A 27,281-nucleotide genomic window follows, 5' to 3' on the forward strand; every position below is an offset into this window, starting at 1 on the left:
TGGTCCAGTTCAGTTTCTGGTCAAAAGTGACCCCCCCCACCACAGGATGCATATAATGGGGGATTCAGCGATTGGTGATGCAATTGCATGTCAAGGGGAGATGGTTTTATGATTGCCACTAGACTAATGTTTTAATTCTAGGTTTATTAATTGAATTCAAATTCCACCATCTGCTGTGTCCCCAGAGCATTCGCCTGGAGCTCTGTTACTAGTCCAGTAACATTACCACTACGCCACCACCTCCCACTGTGTAAGGACACCAGGTTTCCTCCCCGAAGGACATTAATTTCTGGTAGTTTCATGGTCACATCACTGCTAGTTTTTAATTCCAAGTTTATTCAATTAACTGAATTCACATTCCCTAACTGCTGTTTTGGAATTTGAGCTCATGTCTAGTCCATTACTAAGTCCTGTAACCTAACCGTTATGCTACCGTACCTATGAAGTCTTAAGGTTGTATATGTTATCTGCTGGCTTTTATATTCCATACCTCTTATTAAAAAAAACCTAGAATTTCTTTGTTTTGCAGCCTGATCACCTTTTAATGTCCTGTGAATGTGGACCCCCAATTTCTCTGCTCTTGCACAGCACAAAGCTGATTTTCTGTTCAAGGATTAATTGCTGTTTAAATTTTTAATCAAAATGTTGCACCTTGCATTTACTGAAATTGAATTCCATCTGTCACCTTTTTAACCTATTTTCCTATCTTATCAATATGCATCTTTGATAACTATTCCTCCTATTTTAGTTTTATCTGCAAATTTTGACACCACTCCCTGTAGGCCTGTATCCAAAATAATATATTGTGAGCAGAAGTCAGTGCAGGGAAGAGCCCTTTGGGGCATCATTATCTATTTTGCAACTATTCCAAAAAATTGCCCTGAACTCTTTCTTTTCTCTCTCCTAACTAACTTTTCATTCAAAGATTAATCATAGACTATTATGAGACAGTGCTGTGCATTTACCTGTAAGGCACGAGTCCCCTGCGGAGTCTCATTTAGGTTCGGAGCCATCCTCTAGACATAATCGGAATGAGTGGCTAAACGCCAAATAATGTGTTGGAACAGTAATTTTATTAAGTAATTATTAAACAGTTAATGGGAAGAAAGATAACTATTAAAAAGAAAGGAAGGAAAAGTATAGTAAGACAAAAAAACTTAGCACACTGCTATAACCTCAAATTGGACTGTTCACGATAGCTCCCTAAAATGGTACCGTTTCCCCTTGGTACGTGCATCGAAAAGTCTTTGGAGAACCTTGCCACGGGGGTGGATTCTCCAGTCAGTAAATCCGTTGACGTCCCTTCCTCCGTAGTCTTCAGTGGTTGACTAGTCTACTCTGGCTGCAGCACCGAACATTGGATGCTGTGCCCCTTTAAGTCCAATTTCTGGCTCCATTCCAACTTTTTGAGGCCTTCATCAGACTTGCTGAAATCGAGAGTCTGACAACCATGAGTCCTTTATCAAATTCTTCTCTCAGGCACTACAAGGGTGCCAGGCTATTTACACACCCTTTGGTGTCTCTCACCTGCCATCAATTAGGTTATACTGTCCATCAATTAAACTCCATCTCCTGACTTTGCACCATAGTGGACCACCCCATGTGCAAGGTCATTCATTGTCCTGGCTTGTAATTCAAGGATCATCGAATACTGTAAGAAGTGACTTCTGTTTAAACAATAGGAGACAACTGTTATTTTTAAGGAAACGGTGGTTTAGACAAAACAACAACTGTGCATGGCCTTCCCTGACCAGCATGAAAACAAAAAGAAAATATTCTTGGGGGGAAAACAAGTTCAGACTATTGATTGCATAATTGATTCATTACTTGACTTAATCAGAGCAGAATCACAGTTTTAAATCAATATCTACAAAGTAGCCTTTAAAAATTCGCTACAGGTTTAAAAAAAAAAAATATCTAAAGCAAAGCAAAAGCAAGGCAGAAGTAAAATGCAAAAAAAAGACAAAGTAGTGGCTGCAGGCCTGAGGCCTACATACCGATCTTTAATAGCAATCGATATAAGAATATTTTCTTTGTATTTGTTGCATACTTGTCACTTGTCCATGTTACATGGAGAAACTACAATCAAGTTCATTGGGCCTTTGACTTTGACCCAATTGATCGACAGACCAAGTTTGAAGTGACAAATTGGCTTGTCATTTAATATTTTGGTTCTTCAGTAATGTCATATTGGATGATTTTTCTCAGGACTGCAAGTAATAAACAATTGCTACCATATGATTTATTCTAGAACCGAGCCAAATAGAATTGCAGTCGAATCACAGTGTTTGCTTAAGAAATGACATCTGCATTAAAAATTGAAAACCACACAATTTTATGGACAGAACAAAACAAAAATATCGCACCTGTGGGCGCCCATTTGTTTTAAAAGCTTTTGGCACAAAAGGGGCAGCTAACTCCCAGAACTGTTGTCCTTCCAAGTAGTTCGCTGTTATACTTGTACATTTAAAGTGGTAACTACATCTGTTATGCAAGCATATTCAGGGGTTGTGGGCACCACTGATCAGCATTTATTGATCTTGAGAAGGTGGTGGTGATCCACCTTCTTGAATACAACTGAGTAGCTTACTAGGCCATTTCAGAGGGCAGTTAAGAGTCAACCACGTTGCTGTGGGTCTGGAGTTGCATGGAGGCTAGACTAGATAAGGATTGTAAATTTCCTTCCATAAAGGACATTAGTGGACCAGGTGGGTTTTTATGACAATCCAGTAGTTTCACGGTCACCTTTACTGATGCTAGCTTTTTTTAAAATGCAAGTTTATTTAATTTTAACTATTCATTGAACTAACTGAATTTAAATTCTCCAGCTGCAGTGGTGGGATTTGAACTAATGTCCAGGATTATTAGTCCAGTCTCTGGATTGCTCATCCAGTAACATAACCACTATGCTACCATACCTCCCATTCTTCTGATCTCATCGAAACTTGATTCTTAGAATTATGTGAAGTACACTTGGAGCCTGAAGCCAGTACTGGGCATTTCCAGTTTCTTTAAAAATTTGTTCACAGCTTTTCATAATTTTGTCTGCCATTAGGTAGACAGGAAATACATCTCAAACTGCAGCTACTGAATCCCCAAAGGGAAGAAAGATGGCATACATTCAAACAATGCACATACATTTTACAAGCTTGTTTGAGCTACTGTTTTTGTGGAATATTTAGTCTGCATTTGTTATGATAAATGTTGAAAGATGAAAGTGTTTTAAATGGAATTGATAATCAAAGTACTTGCAATGATACACAAGTGGAGATTATGCTAATCAGTCTATTAAAATTCCACTAGTATTGGGTGGGAATACTTTTGTATTATCGACCAATAAAAGTCTTTGATCTTGCTTCATAAGTCTATATGATGTGGATAAGGTTTGAGGACTAAATCAATTTTTTTATTTCTATTCATAGAACTTGTTGCAGCAGGTGGCATCCCGGGATTTATTGACTAACATACAGCAACTTCTGGTGGTGACTCCCCCAATTCTCAGCTCAGGCATGTTCATCATGGTGGTCCGCATGTTCTCATTGATGTGCTCTAACTGTCCTACTCTGGCTGTGCAGCTTATGAAGCAAAGTGAGTATTTTGCACGACTAGTTGAAGCATGTGATCTGTTTATTTATACAGAGTCTGAGATACTGATGGACCACACCCCAGAAATGGACTGATTATTTTAGCATGTTGAAAACTGGTGTAGTGCAACATAGCATGTTGTACTTAATTGTTTAAAATTTGCTTCCACTTCCAAAATGCAACATGCATTATCGACAGTGTCTTAAATTAAGCTGATTTAAGAGCCATTTGCTGAATGTCCTTATTGATGAGTTGAAAGTATTGATGAAGCTCCCTCAGTTTTATAGTTTGCTTTCTCTCGTTTTCTTGCTAAACAACTGTCTCATCTTTGAAACTGTCATCAACTGTTAATGGCAACTCTACAAAATGCTTTGAATCGTTCAAGTAGACACCTTTAGGTTATTGATTATAGTTTTACAGCATGTAACCTATATTAGTCATAATATCTGTAAGAAAGATTGGATAATGTAGTTTCATTCAATGATAAAGCTTGATATTTGAAGCCCTGACCTCAGACTTGTACACTTATCCAGATAGACGTTTCAACCCTAAGCAAAAAGCATATCACCAAAAGGGGTCAGGGATGGTGTATATCCAAGTTTTTTTTTTTTGTGAACTGCAAGGTAATAGCTGGTCTTATTTTGTTTGTTTCTTTCCTCTATAGACATTGCAGAAACTCTTCGGTTTTTACTTTGTGGAGCTTCAAGTGGCAGCTGCCAAGAACAAATTGATCTTGTACCAAGAAGTCCTCAAGAACTTTATGAGCTTACTTCCCTTATCTGGTGAGATGCTTTGTATAATGTGATGAAATGTGATATTGATCTGCACATCTGTTAACCTCATATGCGTGTCTTATCATAAAAATGGGTTGAAGATTCCACTCCAGCCTAACACGCACTTCACTGTTCAGCCTTAACCAAAAAGCTTTTTTTGGTTTTTTTTTGGTGGAAAGAGCAGGAATATGGGACTAATTGGATAGCTCTTTCAAAGAGCCTGCACACACACGATGGGGTGAATAGTCTCATTCTGTGCCGTATGATTCTATGAACAGAATTCCTTGAATGAGCTATGTAGATCCTTCCTAATTTGGCTGCTTAACAGTGGGCCATTTTTGTACATCTGTTTATGCAGGTTTTATCTATTATGTACAAACAGATTCTATTGCAGTAGTTAATTGAGTTTGTGTATTTCTCTGTATTAAGGTTGATGTATAAATGTAATGAATCCATACTTGGTACCATTTACTAAAATTTTCACAAAAGTTTATACATTCTGGTGAAATCTGATCTGCATTTTCTTTTGCAGTGAATTAATGCCATGTTTACCCAAAGAAGGAATTTTTGCTGTTGATACCATGCTAAAGAAGGGAAGCGCTCAAAATACAGATGGTGCAATATGGCAGTGGCGTGATGACCGAGGTCTCTGGCATCCATACAACCGAATCGATAGTCGCATAATTGAGGTATAATACTTTAGAATATGAAATCACAATTGGTGAGGGGAGAGGGGGGGGGGGAAGCGAGGGGGAATAAGAGTTCCATCTTTACTTTAATTCTGCAGTGATGTGAGAGTGCCAAAACCTGGTGATGGTTACTGGACGAGCAAGCTATAGATTGTAGCCCAGATTTTGCAGTATAAATGAGGCTGTCCGTGCTCAGTTAATGAAAGTGTAAATTGGACAACTTCCAGCGGCTTTTCTCTCTCTTTCTCCCACTCCCCCACCCCCAGCATTGTGAATTAGCCTTTACAAGGGTGGAGTTTTATTCCTTCAGATTTTAATAATTGGAGATTTTTTGAAACATTAATGAAAATTTATTTTATGAATGTCTGTCTCATGACATTAAGAATTTTCGTATTGTATTTGTATTCGTGAGTATAAAAACAGTATAAAGATCCTAATGGAGTCACTGAATCTAAAATGGCTTCAACTGAGTCTTATCCAGTTCAGTTGTGTGTGTGTGTGTGTGTGTGTGTGTTTGAGTATAACGCTTAGAGTTGTTACAAGTTTCATAATTCAGTTTGTCTTGGTGCACATCCACTCTTGCTGCCTGTTAGTATGTACAATCAAGTCAGACTTCCAAAACTCAGCATATCTTTATATGTGCAGGCATGTATGTGATATGCAGTGAGTAGATACATGTGCACATGAAACAGTGCTCCAGGCTTGGAGCTGAAGTGCCCTGCATACACTGGTAAATATTGACCAAAATGCCTCAGACACACTGGCAAGCAGTCTGATCTTAGGTCTGCCGTAATCTTTTTGTATGCTTTGACAGTCTGTTCACATTGTTCACAGGCAGCCCATCAAGTGGGTGAGGATGAAATAAGCTTGTCAACATTGGGTCGAGTTTATACTATTGACTTTAACTCTATGCAGCAGATCAATGAGGACACTGGGACAGCCCGTGCTATTCAGAGAAAACCCAATCCGTTGGCCAACACGAACACTGGTGAGTACTACCAAGTGAATTAATTTTAAACCTTCAATTTTTATTTTTATATAACTGCGCTGAGGAAACCTTTTATGTAAAGATTTTAGAAGTACAGTTTTATTAACTTGGACCTGCTCAGTAGCCAAATTTGCTTCTGTAAACTATTAAGGTTTTGTAAGAAAGACAAATCTTCCATTTCTACAGCGCCTTTCACAATCTCCGCATCCCAAAGTCTTTTACAACCAATGAACTACCTTTGAACTGTAGTTACTGTTGTAATGTAGGGAAAATTTGGCAGCCAATTTTGCGTACAGCGAGGTCCCACAAGCAGTGATATAATGACTAGATAATCTTTAATATTGCTTGAGGGATAAATATTGGCTGGAACAAGGGGGAGAATTATACTGCTGTACAAAATAGTACTATGGGATCTTCTATGTCCACCTAAGACTGCTTTCACATCCTGTACTGCTTTTTAGTGTTGGCCAGATTTTGTGTTTGTCTCTGGAGTAAGACTTGAACCCACAGCCTTCTGACTCTGAAGTGAGAGTGCTACCACTGAGCTACAGTTGACAACTGTGACTGGCAGCATGGCCATAGTATTTTTGTTCTCCATTATTTTTTTTCAATTGGTTTAGTTCTGCTAACGTTTATAGGCTTGTTACAGACTATAGGTTTCAAGCTAATTGAGGAAATTTGTTTACAATGATCCAAGATTTCCCAGCAGAATGAACACAAAACAAGTTCTGCATAGTAAAGACTTATTTAGAATATTTCCAGCTTCATATAGCCATGATATGGGCAGTACATGCCAGTTAGAAGATTTAACACATTGCTTAATGGTTACACGACATAAATGTATTCTTAGTTTGCAGTTGATTTCCCCATGTGGCCTGTTTTGGTGGCTTGATGTTTTGTGAAAAAGCCCTTGAAGCATCGTTGTCTAGGATAACTGCTATTTATCTCTATGCATAGTAATTAGATGAGAACATCAGGTCTGTTGGCGTCCTACCATACTGTGATCCAGGATTTTTTTTTTTTTTTAGAATAAAGCCTGGTTGTAGATGAGACTTTATGGTTGATTTATCCCGAGTGAAGGCGAGGTGTTTTACGGTGGGGCTTGCAAAAAACAGTCTCTTTTTATACTGGTCCATTTACTCGGCTAGTAGTCTATATACTGCAGAAAACAGAACTTGTGACCAAAAACTACAGTGGTCCCCTGATCAAAGCAGCATTATTTCTACAGGAAAATGCAATGAGTAGAGGATAGTCACATAAGGCAAATTGTGTCCGTAAAACCAATCCCATTCATTTACAGGAACATGGCCTCTCGCCATGATTAGGTATTTCCCCCATCATCTCTATTCTGTCTGGGGCTTGTGGTGTCATATGCAGCAAGAGATTAACTCAATTGTATATTGTCTGTGCCTTTATAAAAACATAGTTACTTGATGTGTATTGTTGAGGTTTCTGTAACATAGGTTCAAATATTTCTTGAACAGTGTTCTACAGAACCTCGATGTCTTGTGTAATCAACTCCTCCTTCTGATATGAACTTTCTGCTCAGGATAAATGTCTAGTGTAAAAGACTAACTCTGTTGCTGAGGATCATTAACATAAGTTGATCATTATGTTGTGCCTGACTGCTTTGAACTTAAAATGGCTAGAAGTGACATTAGTTTAGGGAAAGGCTAACATTTTGCCTTTATTGCCTCACAATTTGGAGAGAGATTCCCCAGACTTCAAACAGAGAAGTAACTAAGTCAGAGTTAAATTGTTAACTGAATTTTGTCACTGATAATATGGGGATTTTTAGAAAAATGCAATCTGAAGCCTTTGATTTTTTTTCTTTGTACAGGTGGTCACTCTGAAACGAGGAAGGATGATGCGCGTGCTCAACTAATGAGGGAGGACCCAGACTTGGCTAAATGCTTTATAAAGACGTTGTTTGGTGTGTTGTATGAAGTGTATAGTTCCTCAGCTGGACCTGCTGTCAGACACAAGTGCCTTAGAGCAATTCTTAGAATAATTTATTTTGCCGATGCTGAACTTCTAAAGGATGTGCTTAAAAATCATGCTGTTTCCAGGTAGGTATTTGATTGCATAAAGTTCTTCAAGCACTTTACAATGTACAAAGCTGTTGTACTGAAAATTTAGAACTTGAATGTTGAACGTTTGTAAGGAGCATCCCATCAGCCTTGAATAATTATCCCAGTGCTGGATTATAACTTAGGATAGCAGAAAGGTCAGTCATTGGAGGAGACAAATTTAAGATAATTGGCAAAAGAACCAGCGGTGACACAAGAAAAAAAAATGCCAAGAGTTCTGATCTGAAATTATTTGCCTGAAAGGGTGGTCGATGCAGATTCAATCCCTTTTAAAAGAGAATTGGTTAAATATTGAAGGAAAAAAATTTGCAGAACAATGGGACAAATTAACCTTAAAGGTACACTGCACTACAGGACAGTGGAATAGTTTTCAAACAGCTGGCATTGGCATTAAGGGCCAAATGGCCTTTCTTTGGTGCTGTATCAGCCTATACCTCTAAAATGCTTTCCTGTTGGCACTAAAGCCAGTCAAAACTGTTGATCATCTGAATCTTGGAGTTGCATCTTCCTGTTGGCATTCAGACAGGAAATGGTGGCTTTTGTAAAATTGAAGTGATAGTTTGTGTATATTTTTATACCTTTCTGTAACTTTGCAATGATCAAGTTATTACAGGAGCTGCCCTCTTCCCCTTCTCTGCCCCTGTCCATGCTGTGTCCTCAGCAAGTTAGTATGAAAGCTTCAATTCAGCTTTATTTAGAGGTATTGCAAATGTTGAAGTATAAACATTAACTAGATGATTTTGAGTAATGTTTAAATCTGTGCCTGCAGAACAGGGCTTTGATGGAACTGTATCTTAAACTGATTAGTGACTTGAAAACTGATTCTTTAATGTAATGCAGAACTACTTGACAAGTCTTAATTTGAAGCGATGTATACATAACTTTTCAGCTTTAGTTTTGATTTACCACCTCCTAGTGTGACTACCCAGTAGTCGTTTTAGATCCTTTTTTATAGGTTAAAAATGCACTTGATGATTTAAAAGCATTTTCACTAATGTGTGCCATACGTTTATAAGTAATTTTTAATGTGTACTTTGAGCTTAATCTCTGATTTGCATCAATAAGAACTGACTTTCTCATTTCCCACCCCCTCTGAACCCCCCCCCCCCCCACCCCACAACCAACAGCCACATTGCTTCCATGCTATCCAGTCAAGATTTCAAGATCGTCGTAGGAGCACTGCAAATGGCAGAGATTTTAATGCAGAAGTTACCAGATATATTTAGTGTTTACTTTAGAAGAGAAGGTAAGGAGTCTTTTTATATTCTAAGTTCCCAGGATTTGATTTTTTTAACATCTTGTGAACTTCTCTCCTGTAATTAATTTTAACTTTTAATTATGACAAACATGCTTTTTTTCAACTCTAAGGTAAATTAAGTGAATTTTCTTTTGTGATTAAAATAGTCAAAATTTTGGATGTTGGATAAAATACTAACTTTGTTTTTCTGGAAGGTGTGATGCATCAGGTGAAAAATTTAGCAGAGTCTGAGACTCTACTTACCAGCCCTCCAAAGGCTTGTGGTAGTGGAATAGGAAGTCTGGGCACTGCAGCCACAATTAGCACAGCCAGTGTTGCAAGCAATACAGTTGCAGACCTTGGATCTCCCAGCTTCCAAAGTATGGATGATTCTTTGGACTTAAGTCCACAAGGGTAAGTTTTGAAGTTTCCACATTCGGGCAACAAATTTTACTCTCATCAAGTTAAGACAGTAGTAATCTGTTCGTGGTGATCTAATCTCTAATATTGATGAACTTATTGGAGGGACCATTTTTGATGTCTTAATAGATGAGTTTGTTTGGTCTAGGTGTGTTGACACCAATGCCTTTTAGTTAATCAGTTAACCTTTAGCTACCATTTAGTTGAAACCTCATATTTTACTGAGATTCAAGCTATATTAAACTTGGTGCACTATGCCACTGCAGCACTACAAGGTTTGGGTAATGCTTTCAGCAGGACTATACCTGTGTAGAATAAAACTGGAGATGAGGCCAACCTGGCTACTGAGCAAGGTGAGATTCTTTCTGGGAATCTTGCTCCATCCAATAGCTGCTTGGGCTGTGTCTCTTGATTCAGCCAGTATATACACTATAATTAGCATTGATGCAAAGCAATAACAACTACTTGTATTTATGTAGCACCTTTAATGTAATAGAAGTCCCAAGATGTTTTTACAGGAGCATTATAAAAAAATAGTATGACACCAAGCCACAAAAGGAGATAATAGACCAGGTGACCAAAGGGTTGATCAGAGGTAGGTTTTAAGGAGCGTCTTAAAGGAGGAAAGTGAGTTAGAGAGGTGTAGGGAGGGAATGACGCGCAAATTCGTGGTGTCGTAAATAGTGAAAAGGAAAGCCTTAGATTACAGGACGCTATAGATGGGCAGAGCAGTGGCAAATGGAATTTAATCCTGAGAAGTGAGAGGTGATGCATTTTGAGAGGACTAACAAGGCAAGGGAATATACAATGGGTGGTTGGACCCTAAGAAGTAGAGGGTCAGAGGAACCTTGGTGTACTTGTCCATAGATCACTGAAGGCAGCAGCACAGGTAGTTAAGGTGGTTAGGAAGGCATATGGGATACTTGCCTTTATTAGCTGAGGCATAGAATATGAGCAGGGAGGTTATGATGGAGCTGTATAAATGCTAATTAGGCCACAGCTGGAGTACTGTGTACAGTTCTGGTCGCCATGGTATAGGAAGGATGTGATTGCACTGGAGAAGGTGCAGAGGAGGTTCACCAGGATGTTTCCTGGGCTGGAGCATTTCAGCTATGAAGAGATGCTGGATAGGCTAGGGTTGTTTTCCTTAGAGCAGAGAAGGCTGAGGGGAGACCTGATAGAGGTATACAAAATTATGAGGGGCATAGATAGGAAGAAACTTTTTCCCTTAGTGGAGATGTCAATAACTAGGAGGCATAGATTTAAGGAAAGGGGCAGGAGGTTTAGAGGCGAATTGAGGGAACATTTTTTCACCCAGAGGGTGGTTGGAATCTGGAACACACTGCCTCATGGGGTGGTAGAGGCAGGAACCCTCAATAGTGAAGTATTTGGAAGAGCACTTGAAATGCCATAGCATACAAGGCTACGGGCCAAGTGCTGGAAAATGGGATTTGAATAGTTAGGTGCTTGATGGCCGGCGTGGATACGATGAGCCAAAGGGCCTGTTTCTGTGCTGTATAACTCTATGACTGACTCTAATTGTAGAGTTTAGGGCTAGGCAGCTGAAGGCACAGCAATCAGTGCTGGACTGATTAAAATCCGGCTTGCACAAGAGGAGCGCAGATATCCTGGACAGTTGTGGAGCTGGAGGAGATTTGAGATGGGGAGCAACGAGGCCATGGAGGGATTTGAAAACAAGGATGAGAATTTAAAAAATCCAAGATGTTGCTTGACCAGGAGCCAATTTAGGTCAGCGAACACAGGGATGATCGGGGAACAGGGCTTGGTGCGAGTTCAGACACTGGCAGCAGAGTTTTGGATGACCTCAAGTTTATAGAGAGTAGAGTGGGAGACCAGCCTGGAGTACATTGGAATAGTCAAGTCTCGAGGTAACGGTGGCATGAATGAGGGTTTTCAGCAGCAGATGCGCTGAGGCAGGAGTGAAGTCAGGTGATATGAAAGTGGAAATGGGTTGTCTTAATGGCACTAATATGAGGTCAGAAGCTCATCTCTGGGTTACATGTGCCACCAAGGTTGCGAACAGACTGGTTGAATCTCACTGTTGCCAGGGAGAGGGATGGAGTCAGTTAGGGAATGGAGTTTAGAGCAGGGACCGAAAACAATGGTTTCAGTCTTCCCAATATTTGGAGGAAATTTCTGCTCAAGTACTGGATGTCTGGTAAGCATGTGATTTAGTAACAGTGGAGGAGCCGAGAGAGGTCATGGTGAGGTAGAGTTCGCTGTCAGTGTACAAATGAAAACTAATGCTGTGCTTTCGGATGATGTCGCCGAGGGGCAGCATGTAGACAAAAAATAGTAGGGGGCCAAGGGTAGATCCTGAGGAGGCACCAGAGGTAACTATGGGGAGCAGGAAGAGAAACCAGCTTAAGTGATTCTCTGGCTACGATTAGATAAGAATGGAACCAGGTAAGGGCAGTTCCCCCGCCCCAGCTGCGCAACAATGGAGATGCGTTGGAGGGTGGTGTGGTCACCCGTGTCAAAGTCTGCAGAGGATGAGGAGGGGAAGTGTACTTTCGTCAGTGTCACGTAGGATGTTACTTGTGACTTTGATAGTTGTTTCGGTACTGTGGCAGGGCTGGAAACCTGATTGGAGGGATTCAAACAAGGAGTTCCAGGAAACATGGGAACAGATTTGGAAGGCAAACAACACGTTCAGGGACTCTGGAGAGGAAAGGGGGTCAATGATGTTGATAAAACAACTCTGCACCAACACTACAGTTGTAATGTAACTGAATGTTAAATTTTAATTTTGCCCCTCTTTTCTCTCTCTTTCCCCCCCCCCCCCCCCCCCCCCCCAAAATTGGCAACAATGCAGCTGACTAAGGCTGATGCACTGAAAGGAAAATTCTTGATACTCCATATTAGGCCTTACTTTGTACTGTCTGTCTTCTGTTAACAGTAATAGTATACTTGGGCTGCAGAGAACAAAACTTTTTTCTGTAGTTAATGTTGGAATAAAGGGGTGGTGACTTCATTGTCATACTTCACAGGTAAAGTCTTGAGAGTGCAGGTTCCATTCAAAACAAGGCAAATTATACATATTTCATCTCAAGTCGAACATTAGTTAGACAGTATCATATCCCATGCTATCTCTATCACTGATTTACATTCTACACTTCAATTTGTGGTAGTGGTTCTCTTGGATTGATACTGAAGATCTAGTACCAAGGTCAAATTTACCTCAGTATCTTTTTCATTTACCCTTTTGTTCTTGGTGTTACAGGCATTTATATAAAGTCCGTCTTCCATTTGGAAGACTTGTTCAAGTAGAAGCACATTAACTTTGTAATTTGGCACACGCCTTTTGCGGATAATTTACGCCATGCTAATTCATTGCACTGGTCTGCAATTGATGCCTTTTATTTAGGGTGGAATCTGTAGTCCAGGGTATTATACATTCAGCAAACAGTTTTTCCATTAGGCTTGACGTCCACTCCCAGTGTGTTAAGTACATGTTAGGGTGACTACATTTCTTTGTCGCCTCTTGTAGAGCCTTAGGTAATTCCACCACATGCTGAATGCCCAAACAAACCTGGATCCTTCAGATCAAGAACATGATGCAACTTGGAGCTAGGATTCATCGTCATGGGTTCTCAATTCCAGGACTGCAAAGTTGCCCAACTCTGCTCACAAGGATCAGCTCACTGTCCTGCAGCTTCTGTGTTGTACCTCGTGTACCTGATGCTTCAATAACCATCATATTTTTGGGTCCTGGAGCAGGCAATTTTATGGTTCTATATGGAGACTTTCAATAAGGCTGCTACAGTTGAACTTTTTAAAAATTGTGCAGTTAACGCTGAAAGTAACTGACCAAGAGTGAACACCAGTCTGATGATCTGGATAGGCTCGACCAGATGGGCAGAGGTAGCCTAGATGAGTGCGTAGAATGTTTTTGGGATAATTTCTTGGAACAATACGTTCTGGAGCCAGCCAGAGAGCAGGCTATACTAGACATGGTATTGTGCTTCCAGATAGGAATAATGAATGGCTTCATAGTTAAGGCGCCCCTAGGTGTAGCAGCGACCATAATATGATTGAATTTTACGTTCAGTTTGAGGAAGAGTGGGTCTAGGACAAGTGTGTTAAACTTAAATGAGGGCAATTATGAGCACATGAAAGCAGAGCTAGCTAAAGTGAACTGGCAAATCAGGTTAAGGGATAGGTCAGTAGAGATGCAGTGACAGACATTTAAGGGGATATTTCAGAATACACAGAATAGATACGTTAAAATAAGAAAGAACGATGCCATCTGTGGTTAACTAAAACAGTTAAAGATAGTATCAAACTTGAAGAAAAAGCCTATAATTGCACAACGATGGGAGGAAGATTAGACAGAATATAAAAAACAGCAAAAAAGGACTAAAAGATTGAGGTAAAATTAGAGTACGAGAGAAAGCTAGCTAGAAATATAAGACAGGTAGTAAGAGTTTCTACAGATACTTTAAAAAGAAAAGTTAAAGTGAGCATTGGTCCTATAAAAAGTGACTGGGGAATTAATAATGTATAATGAGATGGCAGGTGAATTGAACAAGTATTTTGCATCGGTCTTCACTATTGAGGCTACAAGTAACATCCCAGTATTAGCTGTAAGTCAGGAAATGGAAGGGAGGGAGAAACTAGAGAAAATTACAATCACCAGGGAAGTGGTACAGAACAAATTGTTGGAGCTGTGGGCTGACCAGCCCCTGGGTCCTGATGGACTTCATCTTCGGGTGTTAAAAGAAGAGGCTACTGAGATAGTTGATGCATTAGTTTTAATTTTCCAAAATTCCCTAGATTCGGGGAAGGTTCCTGTAGACGGGAAAATAGCAAATGTAACTCCTTCAATCAAAAAGGGAGGGAGACCGAAAGGAAACTACAGGCCAGTTAGCTTAACATCTGTCTTGGGGAAATGTTAGAAGCTAATATTAAAGAGGTTATAGCAGGGCATTTAGAAAAATTTAAGGTACTCTGGCAGAGTCAACATGGTTTTGTGGAAGGGAAAATCATGTTTAACCAATTTATTGGAGTTCTTTGAGGGAGTTGCATGTGCTGTGGATAAAGGGGGACCGGTGGATGTCAGTCATAGAGAGAGATACAGCACTGAAACAGGACCTTCGGCCCACCGAGTCTGTGCCGACCAACAGCCACCCATTTATACTAATACTACATTAATCCCATATTCCCTACCACATCCCCACAATTCTCCTACCACCTACCTACACTAGGGCCAATTTACCTATCAACCTGCAAGGCTGTGGGAGGAAACCGGAGCACCCGGCAGAAACCCACGCAGTCACAGGGAGAAGTTGCAAACTCCGCACAGGCAGTACCCAGAACCGAACCTGGGTCGCTGGAGCTGTGAGGCTGCAGTGCTAACCACTGCGCCACTGTGCTACCCCAATGTATTGTACTTGGATTTCCAGAAGGCATTTGATTAAGTGCCACATCAAAGGTTATTGTAGAAAATAAAAGCTCATGGTGTAGGGGTAACATTGGCATGGATAGAAGATTGGTCAACTAACAGGAAAGAGTAGGCCTAAATGGGTCATTTTCTGGTTGGCAGGATGTAACGAGTGGTGTGCCACAGGGATCATTGCTGGGGCCTCAACTTTTTACAACTTATATAAATGACTTGGATGAAGGGACCGAAGGTATGGTTGCTAAATTGTCTGATGACACAGGTGGGAAAGTAACTTGTGAAGAGGACATAAGGAGGCAACAAAGGGATATAGATAGGTTAGGTGAGTGGGCAAACACCTGGCAAATGGAGTATAATGTGGGAAATTGTCCAGTTTGGCAGGAAGAATAAAAAATGAAGCGTATTATCTAAATGGTGAGAGATTGCAGAGCTCTGAGATGCAGAGGGATCTGGGTGCCCTAGTGCATGAATCACAAAAGGTTAGTATGCAGATTAAGCGTGTAATCTTGTTTGCACTGGAGTGTTCACTTGGGTTGCATTAGAGTGTTAAAGTGGAAGTTTGGTGACTGAGGAAGTTCAGTGAGGAGGGAGCGAGGAGCTCCTTTCATTCACTACCTGTCCTCAGTGAGGGGAGCTGAGAGTCTCCAAAGAGCACAGCTGACTGGTGAGTAAGTCCTGGTGGGTATTTTTCAAAGTGGATTGAATTGGAAGTCATTCTTTTAGCAAGACTTAATTGTTTTTTTTAAAATTATAATCTTAAGTTTTAACTTTAAAGGGTTTAGTCATGGCAGGAGAGCTTGAAGCCATGGTTTGCTCCTCTTGCTGCATGTGGGAATCCGGGAACATTTCCAGTCGCCGGGACCAGCATGTGTGCAGGTTGTGTGTCCAGCTGCGGCTCCTGGAAGCTCGGGTTTCAGAGCTGGAACGGCGGCTGGAAACACTGGAGCATCCGCGAGTCTGAGAGCATTGTGGATAGCACGTATAGAGAGGTGGTCACACCGCAGCTGAAGGGACTTGAAGGAAGGGAATGGGTGACCACCAGGCAGTCCAAGAGAATCAGGCAGGTAGTTCAGGAGTCCCTTGGGGTCCCGCTTGCAAATCGGTATTTCATTTTGGAGGCTGGTTCCTCCAGGGACTGCGGACAGAGCCAAACTTCTGACACCGCAAGCAGCCTGTCTGCACAGGAAGGGGGAAAGAGAGGAAGAGCAATAGTAATGGGGGATTCTATAGTCGGGGTAATAGATAGGCGCTACTGTGGCCATCAACATGACTCCAGGATGGTGTGTTGCCTCCCTGGTGCCAGGGTCCGGGATGTCACTGAATGGCTGCAGGGCATCCTAAAAGGGGAGGGTGATCAGGCAGAGGTCATGGGGCATGTTGGTACCAATGACATAGGTAGAAAGGGATGAGGTCTTGCATCAAGAATTCAGGGAGTTAGGCAGCAGACTAAAAAGCAGGACTTCTCTGGATTACTCCCAGTGCCACGTGCTAGCGAGTATAGAAATAGGAGAATAGCACAGATGAATGCATGGCTTGACAGTTGGTGCAGGAGGGAGGGTTTTAGATTCCTGGACCACTGGGACCGTTTCTGGGGAAGGTGGGACCTGTACAAAAGAGTCGGTCTACATCTGAACCAGAGGGGGACTAATATTCTTGCTGGTGGATTTGCTAGTGCTGTTGGGAGGAGTTTAAACTAATTTAGCAGGGGGAGGGGATGCAGACTCCTAGCAGAATAAGGACACAGCTAAACACAGGAAAGAGAACAAGTCAGAGGGAATACAGCGGAAGTAAGTTTTAAGGGAGTAAGACCAGGATGGAAGGCCTCTACTTTAATGCCAGGAGTATTGCAGGTAAAACGGATGAGTTAAGGGCAATGATTGACACATGGAATTGTGATATAGTAGCCATCATGGAGACATGGTTGAGGGAGGGGCAGGATTGGCAGCTCAATATCCCGGGATGTAGAATCTTCAGGCGAAACAGAGGAGGGGGCATTGCAATATTAGTTAAGGAGTCAGTTACTGCAGTAAGGAGAGATGATATCTTGGAGGGGGCATCAAATGAAGCTTTATGGGTAGAGTTTAGGAATAAAAAAGGGACAGCCACATTGCTAGGTGTTTATTATAGACCCCCAGATAGTCAGCGGGAAATTGAGGAGCAAATATGTGCGCAATTTGCAGAGGTGTGTAAAAATAATAGGGTAATTATATTAGGTGATTTCAACTTTCCCAACATTAATTGGGATAGTCATCGTGTTAAGGGCTTAGATGGAGTGGAGTTCTTAAAATGTACACAGGAGAACCTTTTCGCTCAATATGTAGAGGATCCAACAAGGGAGGGTGCAGTGCTGGACTTAATTCTGGGGAATGAAGCCGGACAGGTGGTTGATGTGTTGGTGGGGAAGCATTTTGGTGATAGCGACCACAACATGGTACAATTTAATCTTGTTATGGAGAAAGAAATATACAAGTTGCAAAAAAATGGTTTTGGATTGGGGGAGAGGGAATTTTAGTAAAATAAGGCAGGATCTGGCCAAGGTAGACTGGAAAGAGTTACTTGTCGGGAAATCAACAGAAGAGCAGTGGGGAGCATTCAAAAAGGAAATGGGGAGGGTACAGGCCCAACATGTTCCCTCTAGTGGAATAGATAGGAGCAACAAGCCCAGAGAACCATGGATGACCAGAAACATTCAGGGTGTGATGAGAAGGAAAAGAGAGGCTTTTAGCAAATACAAGGAGAGCAAATCAATGAAAGTGGAGTACAGAAAATGTAGGATGGAGCTTAAGAAAGCAATTAGGAGAGCAAAGAGGGGATATGAGAAAGCTCTGGCTGGTAGAAGTACGGAAAATCCCAAGGTATTCTATGTATATCAATGGGAAGAGGATAACCAGGGGAAGAGTAGGACCCGTTAAGGACCAAGGGGGAAATTTGTGGGTGGAGCCAGAGGACATTGGTAGGGTGTTGAACGAATACTTCACATCTGTCTTCACCCAAGAGAAAGAGGATGTAGATATGGAACTTGGAGAGAGAGAGACTGTGAGGTTCTTGAGCAAATTGTCATAGGGAGTGGCGAGGTTTTGGAAGGCCTAAAAGTGGACAAATCTCCAGGTCCAGACAATTTGTGTCCCAGGATGCTGTGGGAGGTGAGGATGGAGATTGCAGGGGCTCTGACCCTAATTTTTAATTCCTCTCTGGCCACGGGGGAGGTGCCAGAGGACTAGAGAACAGCTAATGTGGTCCCACTATTTAAGAAAGGTTGTAGAGATAAGCCAGGGAACTACAGACTAGTGAGTCTCACGTCAGTGGTAGGGAAACTATTGGAGAAAATTCTGAAGGAGAGAATCTATCTCCACTTGGAGAGGCAAAATTTGATTAGGAATAGTCAGCATGGCTTTGTCAGAGGGAGGTCATGCCTAACAAATTTGATTGAATTTTTTGAGCATGTGACCAGGTGTGTAGATGAGGGTAGTGCAGTTGATGTAGTTTACATGGATTTCAGCAAAGCCTTTGACAAGGTCCCACATGGGAGACTTATCAAGAAAGCAAATGCACATGGGCTACAAGGTAACTTGATAAGGTGGATTCAAAATTGGCTTAGCTGTAGGAGACAGAGTGATGACAGACGGCTGTTTTAGTGACTCGAAGCCAGTGTCCAGTGGCATACCACAGGGATCTGTGCTGGGTCCCTATTGTTTGTCATTTATATAAACGACATAGATGGCTATGTGGGGTTTAGGATCAGTAAGTTCGCCGATGAGACAAAGATTGGCCGAGTGGTTAACAGTGAGGTGGAGTGTCTTAGGTTACAGGCAGATAAAGACGGGATGGTCAAATGGGCAGAAAAGTGGCAGATGGAATTTAATGCTGAAAAGTGTGAGGTGATGCACTTTGGAAGGAGTAATGTGACACGGAAGTATTCAATGAATGGCCTGAAACTGGGAAGTTCCGAGGAACAAAGGGACCTTGGCGTGTTTGTCCATAGATCTCTGAAGGCAGAAGGGCAGGTTAATAGGGTGGTGAAAAAGGCATATGGGACACTTGCCTTTATCAATCGAGGCATAGATTACAAAAGCAGGGAGGTCATGTTTGAGTTGTACAGAACTTTGGTAAGGCCACAGCTGGAGTACTGTGTGCAATTCTGGTCGCCACATTATAGGAAGGATGTGATTGCATTGGAGGGGGTGCAGAGGCGATTCACCAGGATGTTGCCTGGGATGGAACATTTAAGCTATGAAGAGAGGTTGGATAGGCTTGGGTTGTTTTCGCTGGAGCAGAGAAGACTGAGGTGACCTCATCGAGGTGTATAAGATTGAGGGGCATGGACAGGGTGGATAGGGAGAAGCTGTTCCCCTTAGTTGAAGGGTCAGTTATGAGGGGTCACAAGTTTAAGATGAGGGGCGGGGGATTTGAGGAAGAACTTTTTTACCCAGAGGGTGGTGACTGTCTGGAATGCCCTGCCTGGGAGGGTGTTAGAGGAGGGTTGCCTCACATCCTTTAAAAAGTACCTGGATGAGCACTTGGCACGTCATAACATTCAAGGCTATGGACCAAGTGATGGCAAATGGGATTAGATAGACAGGTCAGGTGTTTTAATGCATCGGTGCAGACTCGATGGGCCGAAGGGCCTCTTCTGCACTGTATTATTCTGTGATTAGGAAAGCTAATGGAATGTTATTATTCATCGCGAGGGGAATTGAATACAAAAGTAGGGAGTTTATGCTTCAGCTATACAGGGCATTGGGTGAGACCACATCTGGAGTACTGTGTACAGTACTGGTCTCCTTATTTAAGGAAGGATGTAAATGCGTTGGAGGTAGTACAGAGAAGGTGTACTCGGCTAATACCTGGAATGGGTGGCCTGTCTTACGAGGAAAGATTGGACAGGCTTGGCTTGTATCCGCTGGAATTTAGGAGAGTAAAAGGCGACTTGATTGAAACATATAAGATCCTGAGGGGTCTTGAGAGGGTGTATGTGGAAAGGATGTTTCCCCTTGTGGGAGAATCTCAAACTGGGGGTCACTGTTTAAAAATAAGGGGTCGCCCATTTCAGACTGAGATGAGATGAGAATATTTTTTTCTGAGAGTCATGAGTCTTTGGAATTTTCTTCCTCAAAAGGCAGTGGAAGCAGAGTCTTGGAATATTTTTAAGGCAGAGTTCGATAGATTCTTGATAAGCAAGGGGGTGGAAGGTTATCGGGGGTGGATGAAAATGTGGAGTAATCCGTTCAGCCATGAACTTATTGAATGGCGGAGCAGGCTCGAGGGGTTGTGTGGCCTCCTCCTGCTCCTAATTTGTACGCTGCAATCTCTTGTCTAACTTGCAGCATTTATAAGGATTGACTTGCCGCAGAGTAGGCTTTCAATTAGTTGAGCCACTGTCGAACATTGGGCCAACCAAAGCACCGGAAAGGCAAGGATACCTCCAGTCGCATCTGAGGCTTTTTTAAACTATGCTGAGCTATATCTTTTTGTATCTTCTGGCTAGATAATGTAGAGAATTTTGAACAAATTGCTTTTGCACATGACAGCTCTGGAAAGCTTTTCTATAAAGCATGTTGACTTCAGGCTTGATATTAGGCAGAGGTTTTTTTTTAATCAAAGGGTGTGTTAATCGTGGGGAAAGAGCATGCAGTCCAATTTCACTATGTTGGAATATGCTAGCAGGCAATGTAATTTGCAGCTGGCTCTTTTTTGGCAACAAGTCGATCCCCCAAGTGCATCACCTATTCCATCAGTGCGACGTTATTCTGGCCTTCAGTGTTGCTAAATTAGAATTAACTTTGTAGTAAAGCATTTTGTAAAAATTATTCTTTTAGAATTCTCTTGCACGTAAAGACTGCAAAGGTCATTTCACACTATTTATTTTTTTTTATTTAGAGATACAGCACTGAAACAGGCCCTTCGGCCCACCGAGTCTGTGCTGACCATCAACCACCCATTTATACTAATCCTACACTAATCCCATATTCCTACCACATCACCACCTGTCCCTCTATTCCCCTACCACCTACCTATACTCGGGGCAATTTATAATGGCCAGTTTACCTATCAATGTGCAAGTCTTTTGGTGGTGGGAGGAAACTGGAGTCCCCGGCGAAAACCCACACAGACACAGGGAGAACTTGCAAACTCCACACAGGCAGTACCCAGAATTGAACCCGGGTCGCTGGAGCTGTGAGGCTGCGGTGCTAACCACTGTGCCGCCCATGCCGATCATCTGCTTCAACTCCCCTTTCCTGACTGCTTTCCATATCTCGATTCCCTGAGACACCAAACGTTTGTCTATCTCGGCCTTAAGTATAATCAACGATGGAGCATCCACAACCCTCTGGGATAGACAATTCCAAAGATATGCAACCCTCTGAAGAAATTTCTTCTCATCTCCGTTCTAAATGATGGACCCCTTATCCCACAGCGAAGGGGAAACTACCTCTGTGTCTACCCTTTCAAGCCCCTTCAAAATGTTGTATGTTTCAGTATGATCACGCGTTCTTCTAAACTCCACAGTATAGGCCCAATTTACGCAGTGTCTCATCATATGCCAACCCTCTCATCCCAGGAATCAATCTAGTGAACTTTGGCTGTACTGTCTCCAGTGACATTATATCCTTTCCTAAATATGGAGACCAAAACCCTGCACAGTATTCCAGGTGGGGTCTCACCAAAGCCTTGTACAATTGCAACAAGTTCTTGTTTCCTTGTTCTTGCACTCCAATCCCTTTGCAAGAAAGGCCAACATGCCATTTGCCTTCCTAATTGCTTGCTGTACCTGCATGCTAATTTTCTGTGATCCTTGTACAAGCACACCCAAATCTTGCTGAGCATTAACATTTAAATATTAACACATTAACATTAACATAGGCCTGGTCCTATCTGCACCTTCTCCTTTGTTATCTCTTGCCCAACCGCCACCTCACTTGTTTATAATCTGTGACTTTTCTAATATTTGTCAGTTCCGAAGAAGGGTCACTGACCCGAAACGTTAACTCTGCTTCTCTTTCCACAGATGCTGCCAGACCTGCTGAGTGAATCCAGCATTTCTTGTTTTTGATTAACATTTAAAAGTTTCACACCTTTTAAAAAAATATTCTGCTTTTAAATTACCACCAAATACCCTGTCACTTGCCCACATATTCCATCTGCCACCTTGTTTCCTACTCACTTAATCTGTCTGTATCTCTTTCCAACTTCTGTGTCGTCCTCCATGTACGTTCCCACCTAATTGTGTATCCAAGATTTCTGACAATACATTACTCTTGGTATTTTCATCTAAGCCATTAATAGAGAATTTTAAATAGCTGAGGCACTTGCACTGATCTTTGTGGCACTCCGCTAGTTACAGCCTGCCAACTTGAAAATACTCTTGTAACTACCTGGTGAGAAAGCTCTTTGGGGTCTGTTACTACTCATCTGGTCTTATTGTAACAGGTTTTAATTTTAAACAGTGTTTTGAGTTCTCCTTTTTGTGAATCTTTGTTCACAGTTTTCCAATTATAAGACCAAGACAATTCACACAGGCTTTCTGAGGTTTAAAGAAAAATGAAATTTTATTAAAACTTAAATTCTAATACGGTTCATGCCTACGAATATACGATGCACCCACACTAGCATGCACACACAATATACCCATGCAGATAGGAACAGAGAAGAGGAAAATATAGTCGGGAGGGATTTAAGCTTCAAGCTCGCTGTAGTCCTTTTGTAAGTAGTCTTGCTTTTTGTTGGGGCCCAGTAGTCATCATAAAACCTTGTTCACGTAGGAAACTTTTCAGAGTTCCATGTGTTTTTCACAAGTTTCAATTCCATGAGAAAGAGATGGAAGCAGGCAGACAGGAGAGGCTGTAATTCTTGCTTCAGTTCCAGGAGAGATCTTTACTCCATGAGCACACAGCTTTGTCTCAGTTCAAATCCTTTGTTGGAAGTTCAAATTAAAAAAAACGCCAGCCAGCTAGTCATGTGACTCAAACTGGTTTGACCACTGCTTCTGTGTATTCGGGAAGCAACGACTGGGTCCCTTTTGTTCCAACACTGCTAATTACTATACAAAAACGTCTTTCCAGTCAGGGACTTGCAGTTGTAAGTTTTAATGCTCATGTGATGAAATAATGTATGCCTCAGTCTTGGTAGGTGGGGGGCTTGCCTGACACACTCTTATCCTTATTCTCTGCCTCCTGTCTGTTAACAAATCCTCTATTCATGCTAATATTATCCCCAACTCCATGAGCCCTTATCTTGCGTATTAACCTTTTGTGTGGTACCTTATTGAATGCCTCTTAAAAATCCAATTGCACTACATCTGCTGGTTCCCCTTTATCTACCCTACTAGGTACATCCTCAAAAAATTCTAAATGTCAAACACTTTTTCCCTTTTGTAAAACCATGTTGACTTTGATCATACTATGATTTCTAAATACATTCAGACTTCCTTTTAATAGATTCCAGCATTTTCCCGATGACTGATGTCATGCTAGCTGGCCTATAGTTCCCTCTTTTCTCCATCCTTTCTTGAACAGCAGTGTTACATTTGCTAACTTCTAATCACTGGGACTGTTCTAGAATCTAGGAAATTTTAGAAAACCATAACCGTGCATCCAATATCTCTGCAGCTACTCCTTTCAGAAACCTAGGATGTCGGCAATCAGGTTTTGAGGATTTGCTGACTTTTAGCCCTCCAGTTTCTCCAATACTTTTTCTCTGCTGATATATCATGTTCTTCACTTTTATTAGCCGCTTGGTTATCCTCTATTTCTGGTACGTAATTTGTGTCCTCCACAGTGAAGAGCAGAAAATATTTGTTCAACGTCTCTGCCATTTCCTCATTACCCATGATAATTTCTCCCATCTGCCTCTGAGGGACATTAACTTAGTTTTAGTTTAGAGATACAGCACTGAAACAGGCCCTTCGGCCCACCGAGTCTGTGCCGACCATCAGCCACCCATTTATACTAATCCTACATTAATCCCATATTCCTACCACATCTCCACCTTCCCCTACCACCTACCTACACTGGGGCAATTTATAATGGCCAATTTACCTATCAACCTGCAAGTCTTTTGGCTTGTGGGAGGAAACTGGAGCACCCGGAGGAAACCCACGCAGACGCGGAGAACTTGCAAACTCCACACAGGCAGTACCCAGAATTGAACCCGGGTCGCTGGAGCTGTGAGGCTGCGGTGCTAACCAATGCGCCACTGTGCCGCCCCTTGTCTCTTTTATGTACTTGTAAAATCTCTTACAATCTGTTTTATATTCTGCCTACCTGACTTTTTTTCTCCCCTTTTAATCAACCTTTTGGTCACTCTTCGCTGATTTCTAATCCTCAGGTTTACTGCTATCCTTGGCAACATTATAAGCTGCCTCTTAATCTAATGCTGTCCTTAACTTCCCTTATATGCTATGGATGGATCTTTCTTGCTGAGTTTTTGTTTTTCATGGAATGTATTTTTGCTGAACATTTTGAATTGTTTCTTTAAAAGTTTCCCACTGTTTGCCACTGTACTTTTTTAGTCTAGTTTCCCAATCAACCTTAGTCAGCTCTCTTTGCATACCTGTGCAATTGGATTTAAGTTTGGAGTTGTGGTTTGGGACTGAAGTATGTCACTTGCAAACTTCATCTAGAATTCAATTGTATTATGCTCACTTTTTGCGATGATATTACTAATTAAACCTTCCTCATTGCAAAATACTAGATGGCTTTATCCCCAGTTGGTTCCACAACATATTGTTCCAAGAAACTGTTAGAAAAGCATTCTATTAACTCATCTTCCAGACTACCTGTGTAAATTCGATTTGAAGATTGAAGTCCCCCATGATTATTAAATTGTCATTACAAGCTCTCACTATTTCTTCCTTCATGCTCTGTCCAATAGCATAACTACTCCCACCAGTGTTTCTTGACCCTTGTTGTTATTAATCTCCATCCATACTGATTCTACTTACTGGTCATGTGAGCCAAGATCCTTTCTCATTATTATCTGTCATCCTTTACTATTCAAGGCTGCTCCTCCTTTTCCATTCTGTCTATCTTTTTGAAATGTGTACCCTGGAATGTTTATTTCCCAAGCTTGGTCACCTTGTAACCATGCTTCTAATAGTGATTAGATTTAAACCATTTATCTCTATTTGTGCTCCTAGTTTATCTGTTTTATCTAAATAGTACGAATACTTCACACAGAAATTTTAGTTTTTTTTAACTATTTCTTGTAAGGACCTTTATTTGCTGATGCACTGTTGTTAAACTTTCTGCACCCTCTTGCTTGTCTTTACCCAAATCGCTGCACTGCTCTATTGCCTTGACTTTTCTTGCTAGATTCCTAAATCTCGCTTCATGGGACTCCTCCCTCCCCATTCCCTTTAGTTTAAAGCCCTATCCACAGCCCTGGTTACATGATTGACCAGGACACTGATCCCAGCCTGATTTAAGTGGAGCCCATTTCAATGGAACAGCTCCCTCTTTGCTGGTGCCAGTGCCCCATGAATCCAAACCCCTTCTTCCTACACCACTCTTTGAGCCATGCATTTAATTTTCTACTCTGCTTGACCCTATGCCAACTAGCGTGTGGCTCAAGTAACAATCCAGAAATTATTACCTTTTGAGGTTCTGTATTTTAATTTGGACCCAGATTCCTTAAACACTCTCAGCAGAAGGTCATTCTTAATTCTCCCTATGTCATTGGTTCCTATGTGGACCATGACAATTGAATCTCCTCTTCTCCCTCTGTTTGTCTGCCTCAAGCCACGAAGAGATGTCTTTAACCCTGTCACTGGGCAGACAACGCAACCTTCGGAGCTTCGGATAGCAGCTGCAGAGAACAGTATCCGAATATAAAAGCAAAATACTGTGGATGCTGGAAATCTGAAATAAAAACCAGAAACACTGGAAATACTCAGGTCTGGCAGCATCTGTGGAGAGAGAAGCAGAGTTAATGCTTCAGGTCAGTGACCCAACAGAGTTCTGAAGAAGCGTCACTGACCTGAAACAGTATCTATCCGCCTGACTATACTATCCTTTATCACTACCACATTCCTTTTCACTCCCCCACCCCACCCACTTGAATGGCTTCCTGCGCCATGGTATTATGGTCAGTTTGCTCATCCACCCTGCAGTCCTTGTTCTCAGCCATACAAGTAGCAAGTACCTGTTGGTCAATCAAGAGCTGAGGCTCCTCCATCTTAACTTCCTGGATCCCCAAACATGCCTGACTCTCAGTCTCACCCTTCTGTCCCTGACCATTGACCAACTCTAAAGTTTACTTAACCTAAGGATTGTGACTATCTCCTTAAACAATGTGTCTAGGTAACTCTGCCCCGCAATGTTTACATCTCAGACTCCAGCTCAACATCTGAGCCAAAGTTGCTCAATCTGCAGACACTTGCCACAGATTTGGCTGTCTAGGATTGCAATGATTTCTGCAAACTGCGACATGTTGCAGTCACGGCACACTGACTGCCCTGCCATGTCTGTCTAACCTTATTTATTTGATTAGTTAACTAGTTGTTAATTTAGTGAAGGAGTAGTAAGTTCCAGGCTTCTAGCTTAGAAACAAAACAAACGCTCACCAGCTACTGGAGGTAAAACAAAAAATAAAAAGCAGCACCTCCTTTCTGCCTGCACCAAATTCCCAACTTTAGCAGTTGGTTTATGAAACACTGTGTTCCCTGATCTCACTGTACTCCAGACTGCAGGATAAAGACTTGTGGAATATTTTCACCTACGCTCCGAAGCAAGGATAATTATATTTATAGTTACTGTCTCGGATACAGAGCATGCTGCACACTTATTCATTCCTCTCAGCAGCAGAGTTAATGGAGCATGCATTAAAATGACAAATTTGACTTCTGTTGCCCAACACACCTTCTCCCAATCAGGGGTTTCCAGCAATGCCTACATGTGCATTGGTGAAACATCTAGACTGGTTAAAGGTAACTTCACATTTAATCAATTAGACAAGATGGAGTTTCTTTCCAATAGTTGATTTTAATGTCTTTGTTATCTCTTTTTGTGCTGAATCTTTGATATTTCAGTTTCCCGTCTAAGTTTCAAGGGTGGGGAAGATTGGCAATTCAAACTTGTGTA

At 41.6% G+C, this 27,281-nt stretch overlaps 1 protein-coding gene across 11 annotated transcripts in view; it reads left to right on the top strand.

Annotated features, from left to right (window-relative positions):
- trip12 (thyroid hormone receptor interactor 12) overlaps positions 1 to 27,281 on the top strand; it is a 185,762-nt gene that overhangs the window by 103,299 nt on the left and 55,182 nt on the right. For 9 of the 11 annotated variants that reach the window (XM_068042545.1, XM_068042547.1, XM_068042550.1 and 6 more), the window contains 7 exons: positions 3,423 to 3,588; positions 4,250 to 4,367; positions 4,891 to 5,047; positions 5,882 to 6,035; positions 7,876 to 8,104; positions 9,253 to 9,371; positions 9,578 to 9,776. In XM_068042545.1, coding sequence (XP_067898646.1) covers positions 3,423 to 3,588; positions 4,250 to 4,367; positions 4,891 to 5,047; positions 5,882 to 6,035; positions 7,876 to 8,104; positions 9,253 to 9,371; positions 9,578 to 9,776 — 1,142 coding nt within the window. The remainder of the gene's footprint in view (positions 1 to 3,422; positions 3,589 to 4,249; positions 4,368 to 4,890; positions 5,048 to 5,881; positions 6,036 to 7,875; positions 8,105 to 9,252; positions 9,372 to 9,577; positions 9,777 to 27,281) is intronic. The other 2 variants (XM_068042552.1, XM_068042553.1) reach the window with 1 other exon arrangement.

This window comes from Heterodontus francisci, chromosome 11 (genome assembly GCF_036365525.1).
Source record: "Heterodontus francisci isolate sHetFra1 chromosome 11, sHetFra1.hap1, whole genome shotgun sequence".
In the NCBI taxonomy this organism is placed as follows: Eukaryota; Metazoa; Chordata; class Chondrichthyes; order Heterodontiformes; family Heterodontidae; genus Heterodontus; species Heterodontus francisci.